At 32.7% G+C, this 19484-nt stretch overlaps 1 protein-coding gene across 7 annotated transcripts in view; it reads left to right on the top strand.

The window, feature by feature from the left end:
* LOC105476956 (coiled-coil domain containing 102B) overlaps positions 1–19484 on the top strand; it is a 300439-nt gene that overhangs the window by 28463 nt on the left and 252492 nt on the right. For all 7 annotated transcript variants that reach the window (XM_071085208.1, XM_071085206.1, XM_071085209.1 and 4 more), the window contains exons 2-3: positions 9816–10427; positions 12853–13073. In XM_071085208.1, coding sequence (XP_070941309.1) covers positions 9825–10427; positions 12853–13073 — 824 coding nt within the window. In that variant the 5' untranslated portion in view covers positions 9816–9824. The remainder of the gene's footprint in view (positions 1–9815; positions 10428–12852; positions 13074–19484) is intronic.

Raw genomic sequence — 19484 nt, 5'->3', positions numbered from 1 at the left:
AGTGAATTTCTTACCTGAAGCCACAAAGGCTACAAGGAGATGGTACATTTTTAAGTGTTGAAAAAAAATCAAGTGATAATTGTAGAACTGGTAAAACTATCCTTCGGGAATGAATGGAGAGTAAAGATACCAGATGAAGGAAAACTAGAAGATGCTATTAATAGCAGGAACTACCCTTAAAAATTGGCTAAAGGAAATTCTATAAAGAGAAACAAAATGATAAAAGAATCCCATAGCATCAAAAAACAAGAAGAAACAATCAAATAGAAATATGAATATATGATAGAATATCTTTCTCATTTGTTTTATAAATCATATTTAATGATTGAAATAAAAATTATAAAATCATTTTATACTCAAGAAAGTGATATTTAATGATAGAGAAGGTAAAATGACCTAAACAGAAGTAGGTTGTCCATACTTCACTTGAAGAGATGAAATGCTGATTTCCAGGAGATAAGGCTGTTACATTTGTGTATTTTAACTCTCAGAACAACAAGTATGAAAACTGTACAAGTGATAAACTAAAAAATACTGTACCTATATCAGCCAGGTGGAATCCACACAAAAATTCAAATAACAAAGAGGAAAGCAAAAGAAGAAAAGCAGGGATGGAAAGAGAGGACAGAAAGAAAACAAATTATAAAATGGCAGATATAAGTTCTAACACATCAATAATTACTGTAAATGTAAATGGCCTAAATAGACCAGGTAGAAGGCAGAGATGGGCAGGGAGTATAAAACAAAAATAAGCAAACAAACAAAAAGCATGAACAAGTCACATGCTATTAATAAGAAACTTAACAAGAAACTCACTTCCTCAGATCATCAATTAAGATTGTCATCTATCACAAATAAAAGAATGTTAAATAAAAGAATGGAAAAAAATACCTTGGAAATACTAGTTTTTTTAAAAATACCTAAGAGTGGCTACGTTAATACCAGAGATGTTACTTCAGAACAAAACAAAACAAAATAAAATATAGAAACCCACCACAGACAAGGAGGAAAATTTCATGATGATAAAAGGATCAATACATCAGGAAGACATAATGATGCTACATGAGTATACGCAAAACAACACAACTTCCAAACACATGAAGCAAAAACAGGTAGAACAGAAAAGAGAAATAGACAAATCAGGAATTACAGCTGAGGATTTCAGAAATCTCTCTGAACAACTAGTAAAATGACTGCACAGAAAATCAGCAAAGGTATAGAGAATCTGAACGATATAATCAGCAAATAGGATCTAATTGTCATGTATAGAAGATTCCACCATACAATTGCAGAACATACATATTTTCAAGTGTCATGTAACATTCACCAAGGTACATATCCTATACCAAAAAAAAAAAAAAAAAAAAAAACAACAAACCCCTTCAACTAATATAAAATAATTGAAATTGGGCAGAGTATGTCATCTTTCTGTAATGAAATCAAACTAAAAATCACAACAGAAATATCTCTAAAGAAGTAAAAATTAGACAACACATGTCTAAATAATTCATGGTTCAATAAGGAATTCGCCAAGAAAATAAAAAAAAATACAAAACTGAATAAAATGAAAATACTGTAACATCAGATATTTGAAAGACAGTTAACATAGTGCAGAGAAGAAAGATTATGCCCTAAATTCTTACATAAGAAATAAAGTTCTCAACCTAAGTTCCTACCACAAGAAACTTAGAAAAAGAAGAGCAAAATAAAGGAAATACCAATTCAAATATATTTCAAATATATTTCAAAACAATTTCAATTATATTTGAATTGTTATTTCTTTTACTTTGTTACTTTAAAATATTTAAATTATTTCTTTTATTTAAATATAGTTAAATTATTTAAATATATATATTTAAATATAGTTAAATTATTTAAATATATTCTGTCATGTCACTTCCAATCAATATACGGAATACATAAGTTAAATACTGTTATAATTTTAAAATATTGCTTGACTTGATCATCAAGACAGGTATGACAATCTTACACAACTTCTTAGGGGGTATATTTGAAAAGTGGCTTTTCTGGCTTTCTTACTTTTGAAGTCTGGGTGAAAGGCATAAGTTTCTTATGTCTGATCTGTCTCTTTTCTGAAAGAAAAAACTATCTTGCCCCATCTTTCCTACATGTTCGCTACAACATTCGGATTCACCAGAAATTTTGGAATTTGAAGAAGCTGGGCTTTTAAAAAAATTTTGTTGATTCAATTTATATTTTTTAAGTGTAAATCTTACTCTTTGGTCATGCTGTTTACAATGAAAATTGAATTCCAGATCATACATACAAAATAAAGTTTAACATACCATATCATGCATGATTTTACATAAATACTTTTTGCTTTAAGAACTGGGATGACTGAAGTGGAGTATTTGGACACATGCACAGGTATTGCTCATAAAAGTCTTAGGTACATTGTAAAATGTCTGCTTCTGAATCCAATTTTTTCTTTCAGCTTTTTGATGTGGAATATAGTTTAGCCCATTTGGATTATTAATGTATAGAATGTACTGTTGGGAAAATAAAACTGACTTTAAGAATAAATTTTGTTTTGATTAAAAAAATTATAAGTGCTTTTTGAAAATAATAGGACAATCTTTGAGTTTCACTCTTCAAACTTCATGAAGTCTGAGAAAATTTTCCAGTCAGCCAGCATAAAGCAGTTGGCAGCTTTGCACATCCTATCAAATGGGTGTGAGAAAATATTACCGCATTTTACTGATACATAAGAGCTTTCTCCTGTTCACCACAAAGTGTAAATAGACTTGTGAAGATCTTGTGACTTAGCCACACAGATTCTTTAAGAATAAGTGCGAATATGGTAAACGCCTTAGGAATTTTGCTTAGAAAATGCATAGGAAAATTGGGGTCATCTGTGGTTTTGTTTCCTGAAACCTTAAATGCACAAAAATATTTGGAAATCTCAATGAATTCCATGTTAATGAAAATCTATAATTTTAACAAATAAATGGCTTTTAAATGTAAAAACAACAATAACAAATAGAAAAAATTCCCCGATCTTGATGATATAACCACCGTTCTCTAAGTACCACCTAATTTGTAGTGGAACTGTGATAGGAATTATTTCATAGAGTGATTTTCTCTCACATTAGATATTGATAATAATTATCATTTGGAGTTATTGGCTATGTGCTCTCATTTTAATTTCCTTTTAACATTTTAGTGTTTCTGGGAACAGTTACATTGTCATCATTGTCATTTAATCGATATGAGGTTCTATAAGATGATGTTTACATAATAATGTAAATTTCAGATACAATCACCTGCCCAAATTTAGAAAGCGGTAGAACCTTTAACAATATCAGGTTTGTGCAGTGTTATTTCCCATAAAATGTGCACCATGTCTGTTAGCCACCTGGAAATAGTGCTAAGCTGCTAAGCACATTCTTATACAAAAATAAGATTAGGTGGGGCTATATAGTTCCAGCAGAGCTAATGTTAATTTTATTTTTGGCTTAAGGTCTCAAGAAACATTTTGGCTTTTTTATTTGGCACCATTAAGTTGGATTAGATTGCATAAGAACATTGGGATAGTTCGTGGCTTTGTTAACTAAAACCTGGCATGGGTATAAATATTTTAAAATGCTGATGAATTGACTGTCAGGTTTCCATACAAACAGGTAAAATATGTAGAACAGATTATATATACATGTATATGTATATATAATACTGTATATTACATTTATTCCATATGTATTCTGTATACTATAGAAATATACTTAGGCTGCTAAGCTCAAATGTATGACATAATCTCTTTAAGTCTCAAAATTTGTACACTGGTGAGAAATTTCAGCAATATTTTAAAGCAGAGCTTTCTTGAACCTGCTTGGCATCCCAAGTACTTCATAAGAGTAGTTAAATGATGTATCCACCAAGAAAGTCTAAATTGTCTGAACCTAAATTTGTACTTGGCAGGCAAAGCACCATAAAGGCTTCAAGCTGATTAGCCTGCCAGAAAACAGGAATTTTATTTTTCCAAGACTCATTACAAATTATGCATTGACACTTTATAAAACGGATTATGGATTTTGGATCTCTCTGTATTTCTTTATTCATATTATAAAGAAGTCAGACTGGTCACTTTTTCTCTCTGATCTATGAGGTTATTATTATAATGTAATTTTTAAGCCCCTTAAAGCTTATAAAAAACACAACAATGACATCAAGATACTATGTGGAGAGACTCTGAAATAGTTTATTTTTAAAGAACTGGAGTTTTAAAAATCATTGAACATTATCTTAGAAATGTAATATTTTATCACGTTTTTTTCTCAAATAATTTTACTGAAAACCTAGCCTAAAGGAAAGGCATCACATAGATTTGAACCAGTAACACATTGCTTCAATAGCACCAGGTAATAGCAATAGCTTAAAGAGGGAGCAATGAAGAGTAAGCTAGCAAAAGGTCTTGTTTACTGTATTAATTCCATCCCAATTCTTTAAAATAGAGACAATTTCTATCTGATCAAATAATGCTATTTAAAATTTAATAAAGACTCTTGGAAAACATGAAATTATGTTTTAAACTTTGTGTTTCTGCTCATTTTATGTTATAATGCTTTTGAAAGTAAAATATCTAAGTTTTAAATTATTGGCAAGTTGTTCAAATTTATTTTATATTATTAGTTGCCTGCTTTGACGAATTATTTTCTGTCTCTATACAATTTAAAAGCCTCTCATTTGCACCAACAAGCATAGACAGAAACTATCTGTATAATTTGCTACAGTGTAAGGATTTTTAGAATAGAATATTTAACCATGAGCAAATCTTGAACTACATACATATGATGTCATGTGGCCATTTAGTGTAATGGTTTCATTTATCTCATCATCACAACTATAGTCTTCTATTTAACATTCTGTGTACTCTTGCAAAAATTCATATGTGTGTGTGTATATATATATATGTATTTGCTTTAGACCTATATGAAATGAATTTTCATACTCTTCATTTATGCCTGTTTGACAGGCCACATTTTATAATACAATAAAGTGTTTATTTTCCCGAATATTAAAATCTGATTCTTTTTCTTTTTGTTAGATTATATTTCATCATATCTATCATAATGATTGTTTCTTAGCATTGTACTTTGAATCTGTGTTAATCCATTTTCTCACTGCAAATGGCTTTTGTTATTTTGTGTGCATTACAGGTCCTATGCTTCTTAGGAAAAAAAATTCAACAAAGGTTTCATTTTCTATAGATTAAGATAAAGCAATAACTATAAACAATAAGACAACATCTTTGTAATGTCTGTTTTATCCTGCCATGGAAGTTTAACTTCTGCCAAAAATGCTTTTCTTTCTGGCCCATTTCTTTCTTCAGATAACACATCAAGTGTCACTTGGGAGAGACTTTGATAAGTACATAGGGAGTTTTTGGATTACAATACACTGCTCCTTTCAAAGATATAGTTAAAAACTGTGATTGTTCATTTGGTTTGTTGTTCATGATTGTTAGCAACATTCAGGATGGCAGAAGTGATGCCTATTTTGTTCACTTTCTAGGAGCAGGTCAGCAGTGGATATTCAACCCACCTTATTTTGTTGTTGTTGTGTTTTGTTTTGTTTTAGGCTTTCAGCAGCAGGAAACCTTGGTTTTTAGCTTCTGTTTCTAGTGATAGGTGGAAAAGAGGGATGAGGAAGGGGTTTTGGTAGCCCAGTCAGAAACAGAAACTAAGAACCTGTGACTGTGTCCTCTCCCTTGGACACCCTTAGACAAAGGGCCACTAAGGGATCTAGAATTCTCGGATCACAGGTTTAGTTAGTAGGAAAGTATAACCTGCTACCTGAAGGATGAGAAGCCAGGGGAAAGAGGGTCTGTGGAGAGAGGGGAGCGTGCTCATGCAGAGCAAACAGGTTGCACCAAGGAGAAGGTGGAGGTGAGGTTGTGCAAGGAATGGACACATCCAGGGTAGCCGACACAGGGGATGTGGAAGATGAAGTGACAAAGAGGAGGCCAGAGGGTTGGACAGGCCTGGACCTCACAGTCCCTTTGAGCTGTGATCAGGAGATTGAATGAACTCAAAGGACAGTGTCAGGATGAGAAGACTAATTGTTGTGTAATTTAATAGGACATATTTTAGCATAAAAGTATCCAAAGTGGAAGTATGCCAAATGTATTCCTGAAATACTCTAAAAGATTTATAGTGAAAACAGTTGATATTTTAAAGCTGTAGAATTTTTATATGAAGAGGTGGTAGCTCTGGATTCAAATTTCCTCAGTTTCCAAACTGGGTTGACCCTTTCTAACTGTATGACTTGGCTGGATACATCAGAGCCTAAATCCTAGTTTCTTTATCATTAAAATGGGGATAATAATAGTACTCACTATTTCATTGATTAATATCAATATTATATAGAAATTGGAACTGCAACTTTGTTACACAAAATACAGAGCACTTTTGTAGATTTCATTTTTCCTATGCTTTTCACGTTTTTTAAGTACATCATTTCTCTTTCAAAAGACAGAGGGAGAAACATACAAAAAAGTAAATGGTAAATTAGTATGTCAAGGTGACATACTAATGACTTGTATAACAAAAATATATGCCTTGCCTACAGGATAGCTAGAGTTAACCAGTCTGCAGGCATTTTCCCTTTTAATAGTCACAAGAATTCAATGAGGCCCATGCTATTCTTGTCTCCTTCTATACTAAGGATATTTAGTGAAAGGCAGTTTATGTAATTGGTGCAAGATCATTGTCTAAAAAGTGGCAGAGTAAGACTCTACCCAATAGAGGCTGGAGTCCACTATCTGACACATTAAGTTCTCCTTTGGCAACAAATAATTTTGTTAGTAATATTATATATACTTTGTAGACCCTTAAGATTTTATTTGGTTATGTACTACATTCAAAAATATTTGCAGGAATCACGGTGGACTGATTGTATAAGCATTTTTACAACGCAAAAATCAGTACAAGAAACCAGAGTCAACAGCATTAAAGTATTTTCCCACATTATCAGTGGCCCTGTTCTACAACCACTGGCAAATACTTTTGTAGTTGTCTGAGCTAAAATATGAAGAGTGCACACATTTGTATAGGGAAATGAAGACTTTAGTGCATGCATATGTGTGTTAACCACCCTCATCTCAAGCAAGTTTTCCTTGCCTGAGAAAACTTTTTAAAACAGGAAATACTCTTCAAGTTCAAGGACTGACTGATTAAGCCCAACTCATTTTTATTTAGTCAGATGTGAAAAAATACACAGTTAATTGGTAGGCAAGATCTCAATGTACCAGAATCCAATTATAGAGTCTTCAAAACACTAGTGAAATAAAAGTTAATGAGACATTTAAAGACATTACAATTTTATGATACTGATTTATTTTGAAAACTAGCAAGGATAATTTTAAGTTTAATATGCTGAATTAAATTCTCTGTCTTCACTTTGGAATTTCAACCAAAAGAAATATCATTAAACAGTGAATAGTAAATATATATATGTATTTATGTTTGTGTGTGTGTGTATGTGTGTATATATATATACACTGTTTCTAATTAAGAGTTCCTTTTGTTCTTTTCTTTTTTATATTGGTGTTGGAGTTTGGTCAGTTGTATTCTTATTGCCCTCTGAATTATAATATATGAAGAGAACGAAATACTCCAAATCAGCAATAATTGAAACATGATTGGACATATACCAATGCTAACAAAAATAATTACAACCATGTGTCTATATTATTATAACAAGTATTATAATGAAGAGTGAAGTGGTTTGACATCTCTATGTAACACTTGTTAAAATGTTTTCTTCTCTACTATTAAAAGTTAATATTAATTAAGTTTAATATTATAAGATCTCTTAATAAGATAGCCTTAATATTCATCTTTTAAAATATTATGTAGTCTTTTTTCCCAATGATTAAAGGCTTATTTTGTAAGTTAGTTATAGTAATGAAACCCATTAAGTTGATTAAATAGATGGGTCATAAGGAGGCGATTTATGATCTGTAACTATATAAAAGCAAATGAAAAAAAGTGAGAGGATTAAATGTCATGCACATAAAATATTATATAAGATTATTTACACCAGAAAAGCATATCTGAGAATAAAAATGGGTAATTATTTACAGCCATGGAACTTTATTAATTTACAAATTAAGCTGCATGTTTTGAGCACTTTTTTAAAGCAAAAATTCTACTTACTATATTCTCAATATGCCTATATTACAATGTTGAATAAAGAATTGGGTATATGTATTGTTACATATGGTATGCCTTTACAAATTAATTTGTGTTTGGTATTTATATGGAAAGTTGATTTTAATTTCTTTACGAAGCTTTGCATTGGGCTAAGACTCTGTGTCGTGTTATCTACGCTGTAAAGTTTCCTCATTTCTAAGTGGTAGTCACAACTTCATCAGTACTCCTTAGATCACCTTGACCATACCTACTAATCTAACACTGACTTGACACATACTGCATACTAAACAAAATTGTTGAACAAATACATGTATTTGTTATAATGTAAATTATGTATCTTTAAAACTTAACTGTGCTTCTCTCACCCACCAGACTGTAAAACCTTTGACACACAAGAAACATGTGTTTTTCATAATATTTTATTTTTGATCTTATCACAGTATTAACCACAGTGAGAAATTAATTCATGTATATGTTAGATGTGCTTTTGCTTGAAAATAACAGAAAACTCAACCATCATAACTTAAATAAATATAGGTTATTCTGCTCAAATAGCAAAGAAATCAGAGGTATGCATTCTACGTTGTCACGCCATAATTCACACCTTAAGTCAGGCTCTTATCTTCATGGTTCACCATTTTGAATGTCATAAGAAGGCTGTTATACTCACCTTCTTCCAGAACTATGTCCTTATTCAAACACAAGGAAGGAAGAGGAAAGAGAGTTCCTCATTGTGATGTTCTCATATTTTTCTGGATGGGAAATCTCAGCACACTTCATCTCACATCCCAGCAGCCAGAGTCAGGCCATATGGCTGCCTTGAGACTAGTCAATAGTCAACAGATGAAGGGCATCATGGAAAATGTAGGCTATGATTTAACCTCTGGCATTGAAATAGAGGCTTATTTGCCTATACATCAATAGGTTGTGCATTCTGCCTGAACAAATTGAGGCTTAGCAGGGATAAAGAAAACCATTAAGTAGTTAGTGGACAATAAATATTACAATTTGTATTTTGTAGTGGACAATGTTGCAATAGATATGACCTAAATAGGACTGGATTTGTCAAAATGAATTATTTATGTCATATGCTATCTTCAATTGCATCTTTATATTTTTATTTGTATTTTTTTGGCAAAATTGAGTATGAGAATATTCTATTTCTTAGTGGACAGTTACAAGTGTTTAAATTCCTCTATATTTTTAGTTACATTGGAAAAATATGCAATATTGAAAAAGTGCAGCCGGGCGTGGTGGCTCACACCTGTAATCCTAGCACTTCAGGAGGCTGAGGTGGGTGGATCACGAGGTCAGGAGATCAAGAACATCCTGACCAACATGGTGAAACCCCATCTCTACTAAAATACAACAAAAATTAGCTGGGCCTGGTGGTGCGTGCCTGTAGTCCCAGCTACTCAGGAGGCTGAGGCAAGGGAATTGCTTGAACCCTGGAGGCAGAGGTTGTAGTGAGCCGAGATCATGCTACTGCATGATCAAGACTCTGTCTCCAAAAAAAAAAAAAAAAAAAAAAAAAAAAAGTGGCATTGTTTTCATCAAATTTCAAAAACAACAAAAATGTAGGTCTTATTCCTGTATTTACAAGGGACATTTCAGCATGAAATTATGTCCTTTATCTTTTCTCAGGTCTCAAAGATGAATATGAATTTAGATTCCATTCATCGATTAATTGAAGAAACACAGATCTTCCAGATGCAGCAATCATCAATTAAGTCACGTGGTGACGTGGTGACACCTGCCTCACCCCCCAGGGATACCTGCTTCCCACTTCATGGGCTACAATCTCATGCTGCTCACAATTTCTGTGCACACTCATGTAACACCAACAAATGGGATATTTGTGAAGAACTTCGCCTGCGGGAGCTTGAAGAAGTCAAGGCCAGAGCTGCTCAGATGGAAAAGACCATGCGGTGGTGGTCAGATTGCACTGCCAACTGGAGAGAAAAATGGAGTAAAGTTCGAGCTGAAAGGAACAGTGCCAGGGAGGAAGGAAGACAACTCAGAATAAAACTAGAGATGGCGATGAAAGAATTGAGTACACTGAAAAAGAAACCGAGTTTGCCACCTCAGAAGGAGGCATTAGAAGCTAAAGACACCCAGGATCTGAAGCTTCCTGGTTTCACAGAAGAAGCCTGTGAACATAGAGACCAATTTCAAGTGAGTTCACAAATGTATGAGTCCATCAGAGAGTGTTTGGTAAAAAGACAATTTTCTACAAAGGAGGACACAAATAATAAGGTAAGAAAAAAATCCAGAGACTATGTGAATATCTGAAGGTCATAGATAGTGATGGGGAGGAAGAAGGAAGTGACAAATCCAGTGGTGACTATACTAGTCTGCCAGCGCTATCGTAAAAACGTACCATAATCACAGTGGTTTAAGCAACAGAAATTCATTTTCTTATAATTATAGAAGCTAGAAGTACAAGATCAAGGTGCTAGCAGGGTTGGTTTCTTCTGAGGCCTCTCTCCTTGGCTTATAGAAAGCCATTTTCTCCCTGTGTCTTCATATGGTCTTTTCTTTGTACACATGTCTGTGTCTTAAGTTCTTCTTGAAAGGTCACCTAATGAGCCTAATTTAACTAAATCACCTCCTTAAAGGCCCTGTCTCCACCAACAGTCACATTCTATGGTACTGGGGATTAGGACTTTAACAAATAAATTTTGAGGAAACACAAGTTCAGCCCATCCTAGTGGTTTTACTAATCTTTATAGAAAAAATTAACTCAGCATTTTTCATCTGAAAAGAAAATATTTGGAGACATTTCTTTCCATTTGCCTTAATTATGTCTAAATTGTAAACAATCCATACGTAGTTTGAATAGTTCTCAATGTTTGGGACTGAAGCCTCACGATTAACTACTTATAAAATGGGTACTGCAGGCAAATAGGGTACCTTAGGAAATGCTTTATATGGACCACTGATGGAATTTCTTGCTATACTTAGACTCTCAGTTTCTGAGAATTCTGTACAAAGCACATGGAACTTTAAAAAGTCTCTCAGTTTATACACTTATTCGTCCATGAACCACCACCCTGTTTTTTCTTTTTCTTTTATTTTAACTTGGTAAATAATATTAACAACCCAAAGAACATACTTTGGGAACTCCTGTTACCTCTTATTATAGTTTCAGTTTATTTTGTTACCTCTTTCTACTTAATTCCTTCTCTAACACACATTAGTTAATATCCTGCACCTCTACCATTGCATTTAGTATTTTAAGCCATTCTATAATGTATATAATTTATGGTAGGTAAAACCTAGATTTAACTATAAATAAAAAAAATTAAGAAGATTGCAATACAATGATTACTTCTGCTTATTTGGTCTTCTACGTTTTCTTTTAAAGATGTTCAAAGCTGATAATCTGGGCTTTGTGTGTATCTTTTGGAAAATCACATATATTCTCAAAACTCAACTGTATTAATGTATGCGTTAGAAGAATGCAATGATGAGGATAAGGGAACATAGCTCACATCAAGTTCTCTAAATCCACAAAACGTTTTTATTATTACAAGTTACTAGCCTCTGCATTTGAGAAAATGAAAGATTCTCTTCACATGTATTATGATGGAAAATTCTCAATATTTTGGGATTTCTTCTGAAATATCTCCTTAACATTAATGTCAAGAACAAATCAAACATAATACTTATTTATTAAAAATGTATTTATTTGCAAAATATCCTTCCAGATATTCCTTCTGATGGTAGGAAAATAAATATTACCTGTTGAAGAAGCTTCAATCAGTTTTTTCCTTAAAATTTTGACCAGTATCTTTGCCAACTCTATACCCAACAAGAAAGATATGTATATGTATCCTCAAACAACACATCTTATTTTATTGTTTGTCAAAATATTATAGTATAGATGATTGCAATGATCATTCTTGAGAGAATTAAGGAATGATTCATACTGGGTAACCTGGCATTCACATACTACTTAAAAAATAAAATAAAAGTGAAGTATCATCGAGATTTTACTTGAACTTGACTATTCATTGAGATTTTATTTGAAATTGTCTTTCATTTTAAACTTATAAACCAGGGCAAATTTAAATTGTAGGCAAATACCAACAGCATGAGCCCTGTGAGGTTTTTGAGTTACGCTCTAAGAGTGTTGATGCAGTTGTTGCTCTAGTATTGATGCCCATGTTTATTAAAGTGCCCCATTAAATTCTATTTGAGATGTGGCTCATGAATTAAAAAAAGGGGAACTAAAATAAAGCGATAAGCAAGCTTTTTAAAATATTCAAGAGCTTCCTGAAAATTCTATCTTGTCTTTCAAAAATGTTAAAAAATAATTACTTTGAAACTGTAAGTGTCTTATGACAAAAGAAACTTGAAAGAGGAATTCATCAACTCATTAAAAATTATTTACAGCTGTTCAAGTTTGTGCATGATTATTTTTAGCGTGATTAGAAAAAGAGAACAAACAGAGTTAAAGCAGAACTTTTGAGAAATGTATTTTTTTTGTGAAGAGGTAGAACATAGAAAAAAATAAGTTTGAAGAAGAATGCAAGTAAGTGTGGCCACACAACGCTTTTAGGGAATGATAATGAAATAAAAATATCAATTTGTTGTTGTATCATAACATGTATTTCTTTATGAAAACGTATTATCATCACGATTTTTCTCCAAGAGGTTTAAATTTTTTTTTTTTCAGGAAGAAGGTGTGGTTATTGATTCTCTAAAATTAAGTGAGGAAATGAAACCCAATCTAGATGGTGTTGGCTTATTCAACAATGGTGGTTCTGGAAATGGTGAAATGAAAGCTGGGCTGAGACTGAAAGCAATAAATCTGCCTTTGGAAAATGAAGTAACTGAAATTTCAGCTTTGCAGGTGCATTTGGATGAATTCCAAAAAATCTTATGGAAGGAAAGAGAGTAAGTGCTAATTATTGTCTCCCTTAACCAAGTCTAACTTTCAAACCACTTAAAATTGTTAATACTGATAGATTGGTCATTTGATAATGTATTTTATCCATGTTTAGTCATTAAGTTTTAGGATTTAAAGAAATTAGTTTGACAGATATTCACATTTTGAATTTTAAAAAGTAGTATATAACTTGTTAGTGTTTTTCATTCTTTTAAGTTGACTTTTATCATGACTATGTTTTTATCATCTCTGGTAGATTCACTTTAATTGTATCTGAATTCTTAATGTACAAGGTTAAAATATCCAGTGTGTTATTTAATTGTTACAGCATCTTGGACTTGGTAAATAAAAAATGAATAAATACGTTAATACTAATAGCAGAAAAATCACAATTTTGTGAGATATTGATTACAGAAAAAGTTGTCTGATACATGGACCACTAAGGGCATCAGGCTTGTGATTAATTGGCCTGGATCTTCATCTTTGTTCTGATGTATTCCAACTATGTGATATCGGCTGTTGCCCCTTTGTGAAAATAGCTGTAGTGCTGTTATGTTCCAGTTATCTATTGTCTTGAAACAAACTTTTCCAAACAATTATCATTAAAACGTATCAACAGCAACCACCATGTCTTCTGTTCAAGAATCTTGAGCATGCCTTGGCGTGGACATCGAATCTCTCACTTGTGCCTTCAGTTGCAATGGCTCAAAGGCTGGCCATGCCTGGAAGGCTGGGGGCTGCAGCCTCTCTCACTCATACGTCTGGCCTCAGTTCTCATCTAGGCTTCAGTTGGGACACCTGCACTGGGGCTATTTAAAGGGGTGCTTGGCTTCCTCACAACACTGGGGCTAGGCTGCAAGTGAACATCTTAAGAACACAGAGAGAAGAACACCATTTGAATGACTCTGCCTCAAAAGTCACGTAGCATCACTTCAGACCCATTATCGGTGGTGGGAATCTCAAAGGCTGACTCAGATCAAAGAGAGAGAAGCACTTTCAACGGAAGGAGTGTCAAAACAATTGTATAATAAGGGCGTGTGGGATGCAGTCATTGTGGCAATGGTCTTTGCAAAATACAGTCTGTCATAGCCTTTCTCAGTGAATTCTCATAAAGATCAAGAACAAATAACATCTGGGAAAGAGGATAGTAATATGAAATATTCAATATGGATTTTTGTTTCTTTGCAACCAGTTTACAATTTTATTAGCACAATGTGGAATATCTAATATATAAATGTGGTTCCAAAATCTAAAAATAATTACTTTTATCTCTTAGTTATAAAAGCCTTAATGGGCAGAACCAGAAAAGCGAGAAGGATATGTATGCATATATACACACAATGTATTATATAAGCATATGTTATATAACAGTTTTAATTTTCCTGGTTTGAATGGACTGAAATCGGGATAAATATGCATACTAGCCATTCACAGATACAGTAAGTTCTTTACCACTTATTTTCTGCCAGAAGTTTCTCATTAGTTCCTCTGAAATTTACTAGTGCCACCGATTCCCTTTTTCAGACTCTTCATCTGTATTTCACTAGATTAATAGATTGTGATCATGCAAGCATTTATGTACAGAATAAATACTTATTACCCTATCAAGTGTAAATTCCTAGTAGAGGCAACCAACATCAGTAGAAAAAAGAATAAAATTGAATTTAATTTTTAGGCTTGTACATATACTGACAATTTTATCTAGACCTATACATTTCAGTCACATTCTAATTTCTGTGCTTTTACTTCTTGAAGGATTTAACTTTTGGTAATTATAGACTTCTCTCCAGCACTCGTACGATATTACTTCCCTGATGCAGTCTAATGGGAGAAGTGCAGAGCTGTGTTTTTCTAGATGTAAACTTTCCTGTTCTAAAGTGTCAGTTTTAAAAACATGCATGTTCTGTCTTAACACGCTTATCCATGTACATATACACAACATGTACTTTTTACTTTCTTGGAATACATGAACAATTCTCAGAGTAAGTACATTCTCCAGTTCTCAGTGACTTCAGTCTATAATCCATAGACAGGTCAAAGAATAAGAAAAAAGGAGGCTTTCCATGGCCTTGTCTTCCTACTCTCCTCTTTTAAGAAACAATCCCACGGACTTGATGAGTCATGGTTCCTGTGTCCATGAATCAACATTTGCATGCAATCCGCATGAGGCAATCACAGTCTTTTTTGCTATCGCAAGAGAACATTTTCCAAGAATATAGGATATGCTATTACTTATAAATCCATCTAATCTTTTAAATTCTTCTTCCTGGAATATCAGTGAGTGGGTGGCTTGAATTGAGATGTGAATGTATTTTTTTCTGCATTCCCATCTAGTGGGAAAATTCTCTTCTTAACTAGTGCACAGAAATCAGCTCAGAAAACTCAGGGACTCATTTTTTCCATTGTCCTTGACTAGAACCTCTTCATCAAATAGAAGAAACTTTATTGTTTTATTTGCACTCTGAGTACTGTTCAGTTTTATGAATAATTCTCCAGCATTAAAAGTTTCTCATATACTGAGAATTTATATATTTCTGATGACTTTCATAAAGACTTCCCAGGTAGAAAATTTAGAGGAAGGCCAGGAAAGCTGATCCTCTTAGAGAGCTATGTGTACCTAAAAATTTAGGAAGCTGAGGTTGGCAATACCAAATCTCAAGTAACAGAGACTGAGATAAAATATTTTGAACTGTTCTAACATTCAGAATCAGTTTTGAAATTTCACTGCAGAGACCTCCTTTATCACTTATAAAATGTTTGTTCTGTGTCCTTTAAGCTGAGCTTCAGTCCTCCTTTTCCATTTCATCTTTTTTTTTCTTTTCTTTTTGAGACAGTCTCGCTCTGTTGCCCAGGCTAGAGTGCAGTGGTGCAATCTCGGTTCACTGCAACCTCAGCCTCCTGGGCTCAAGCCATCCTCCCACCTCAGCCTCCCAAGTAGCTGGAATTACAGCCTGTGCCACCACGCCTGGCTAATTTTTTTTTTTTGTATTTTTAGTAGAGACAGGGTTTTGCCATATTGCCCAGGCTGGTCTGGAACCCCTGGCCTCAAGTGATCTACCCTCCTTGGCTTCCCAAAGCGCTGGGTTTACAGGTGTGAGCCACTGTGCCCAGCCCATTTTATCTTCTTAATTTATTTTATATATAAGAAAAGTAGTATGCTTCAATTATTTTGTTTTGCTTCATTAAATGTTCAACTTTTTTTCATAATGAGATTTAAAATCTAGGTGAGAAGTTTCAGCAAATTAAAAATGCTTCAAAGGTTATTATTTTTGGTCTGTGTATGAAACAGACAGATTTCTACTTTACATATATATATAAAGCATATATATATATTCCTCAATTAATGAATACATTGACATGCAAATTTGTTAATACTGTTTATTGTAAAATTTGTAAGTATTAGAAAGTCAAGCTTATTTTGTTTCTTTATTGTCACTCATGGAATATTCAATAAATCTTTACCATCTTTTGACTCTCCAGTGTCTATTTTGTGTTTCGGCAATTTGCTACCAAATGAAACAGAGTCTACACCTGTGCATAGATTATAAAAATACCAGTAAGTCTCTACCACGGTTTCCTTTGTAATGAGGGTACAGACACTTGACTTAGGAATAGTGTATCAGAGGTGGCCGCCTAGAGTTTTAAGCCAAGCCAGTACCCCAAGGCAGTAGACGGCATCTAGAATCCATGCCTGAGGGGGAAGCAGCAGCAGTAAAGAAACTCGTTTCCAGAGGCAGCGGTGGCCTCTGGTGCCTAGTGACACCACCCACTGTCCCATATTGGTGATCTTGAGGTCCCGCTGTGATGTCTGTACCTTAATGGTGGCCGAAATAGTGCGCTTACAGGAAGATTTCGATGGCTTTCTCATCAGTGTTCCTGGTTGCATGTATTCCCCAGAAATTTTTTGAGCTACAATATCCTTTTCCACTCAAATTAGCTAATTTGAATATGTTTGCTTGCCAGACACATAATACCAGGACAGTGTACAGGCAACAGACAGAGGAGGTTACAGGCAGTGGGCTCTTCATGGGACCAGTTTTGTGGCATGAGAGTGGGTCTTCGTCCCTGTCTGCTTCATCTGCAAACCTTGTTCTATGATTCTCCTGGAGATCTGAGCTTAACAATATTCTTTAAATACTTATCTTTTCTAATTAAATTAATTGTATATGGCTTGGCTGTTTGCAACAGCCGAGTGCTAACACTCAGTGCTGAAAGATGTAATTATGAATAGTAGGAAGTGCAATTGCAAAATGACATATATGTGGTTTAAAGTATATTTGTAAAAACTTGTTAACAGTTTAATACTATCTCTAAATTTTGAACTGTTATAAAAATGAATATCTGCATGTTATTACAAGACAATCATTTGATTTGGTAAGAACATTTTTATATTAATACACCCTTTCAGAAAATAATGATTCAATTTTTTCCAGTGAAACTTCCCACAGTTCAACAATGATTAATATTTATACCTAGATATTAATTTTTAGGACTTTTCATCCCTGAGAAATATTTGAGTAATATTATTGTCTAGAAATTTAAATTTTATTTCCAATTATTGTGGAATTGTGACAGTAAACAAAGCATCAAAAAATGCATGGAAATATAATCACAACTTTTCATAAAAATAATTTTGGTTCATATTTTATATTTAGATTCTACAAACTTTATATATTTTAGCAATATGATTTTTTTAAAGTTTATATCATCATATTAAAGATACTACATTTTTGCTAAGCTTTGCCTTTTTAATTTCATTCTCATGAAGAATGTGTACATAAAATATGCAACATTTTAGAGTAAATATTAAGTGTTTGCCTTCTTGTAGCTCAAATGCTCTGACAATAATATACATCTCAATTATAAATTTAACTATATTATTCATCAACTTTGAAAATCTCTCTGAAACACAGAATAAAATGATTAGGCTAGAAAATTAAGGACTTATAGAGTGCCCTCTGCTGCATAAATTTAGACACGCAATGTCCTTAATGCTGGCACAGAGACACAAAAGTTTATGATGGGGCTATCTAAATACTAAAACAATTTAAGTATCCCATTGTCATTAAATAATTTTTTATGAATTCCTTTTTTTCTCACTCCCCTAACCAAATTGTAACCTTTTTCATAATAAAAATGCATAATTTTCCTTTAGGAAACAAATACATATCAGATATTTTCTTTATGATGTACACTTGAGGTAAATATTACTTTCTTCGAAAATTTTTGAATTTATTTTGAGTTTCTAAATTATCATTTGATTCATTAAAGTATAACATCAAAAGCAGACATTTGATTTCACAACATGTATGATTTTAACTCTAGGTAATTTTCAAGTATGTTTCCATTATTCTATTATAAATAAAATAATTCTCAAAATTAATTTTAAGGAGAAACATAAATATATGCTTCATTACACAAATACAGTTAATTAAAATCTTTTATAAAATTATTTTATTAATTTAACATATGCCATTTGCTTTTCAAGTTTTTCAGTTACCGACAAGACATTCCCACGTCCTACTCAAGAAAATCTAAAAAATTAAAATTATAAGAAAATCTAAAAAATTAAAATTATAGTGATTCTTATCTTAAACATTCCAATGAAGTTACAAACTTAGTACAATTTTATTATAATTTTCAATATAAATTCACAGGTCTAAGTCAATATTCAATATCTTTTAAATATTCTAATTTATCACCCAAAACTTAAAATGCACTCAAATGTTAGATATGCAATATAGTTCATCTTACAATGATTTGTACACATAATTTCTAAATCTAACACAAAATACTAATACTGATTTGTTTATTATTTCTATATTTAATTCTTTTCCTCTCGTCATCTCAAACACAACTACTGAAACACAAATTATATCATAATAAGCAACTTGGGTGTCCTCAGCTGGCTAGGTCTACTTTTCTATCTGAAATTGTGACTGCTGTGGTTAATCTGGATTATAAACATTCATATTCAGTGTTCGTAAGACCTAAACTTTCAAGTTGAATCTTTTTGTTTGTTAATTTTGTTTAATATATTTGCTATGTTAATAAGGGATTCCGGATCAGAGTACTGTAAGTGGTGCTTTGCACCATTTTTTTTTTTTGCAACCTGTCTCTTTTGAGGTTAAGCTAAGCTCTAACTAATTCTTTTATATCCTCTTTCAATTTTATGGCTTGATTTATGTAAATATAATTATATAACTTTTTAATAGACTGCTTCTCCATTTGATTGGAGTAAACTAATGTATTTACAGTCTGACACTACTTTGAATTATCATAGTATTGTTACCAAGAAGAATCATATTTCTTATTAATATGTAAATGACATTCAATTTTGATTCTGCCTGCGTCTTCTAGCTCTGTGAATATGTTCCTAAGATCTTTCTAGTCACATTTAATATCACTGAAATAGAGCT

Source organism: Macaca nemestrina, chromosome 19 (assembly GCF_043159975.1).
Source record: "Macaca nemestrina isolate mMacNem1 chromosome 19, mMacNem.hap1, whole genome shotgun sequence".
In the NCBI taxonomy this organism is placed as follows: domain Eukaryota; kingdom Metazoa; phylum Chordata; class Mammalia; order Primates; family Cercopithecidae; genus Macaca; species Macaca nemestrina.
This window is presented reverse-complemented; position numbering and strand designations above follow the sequence as displayed.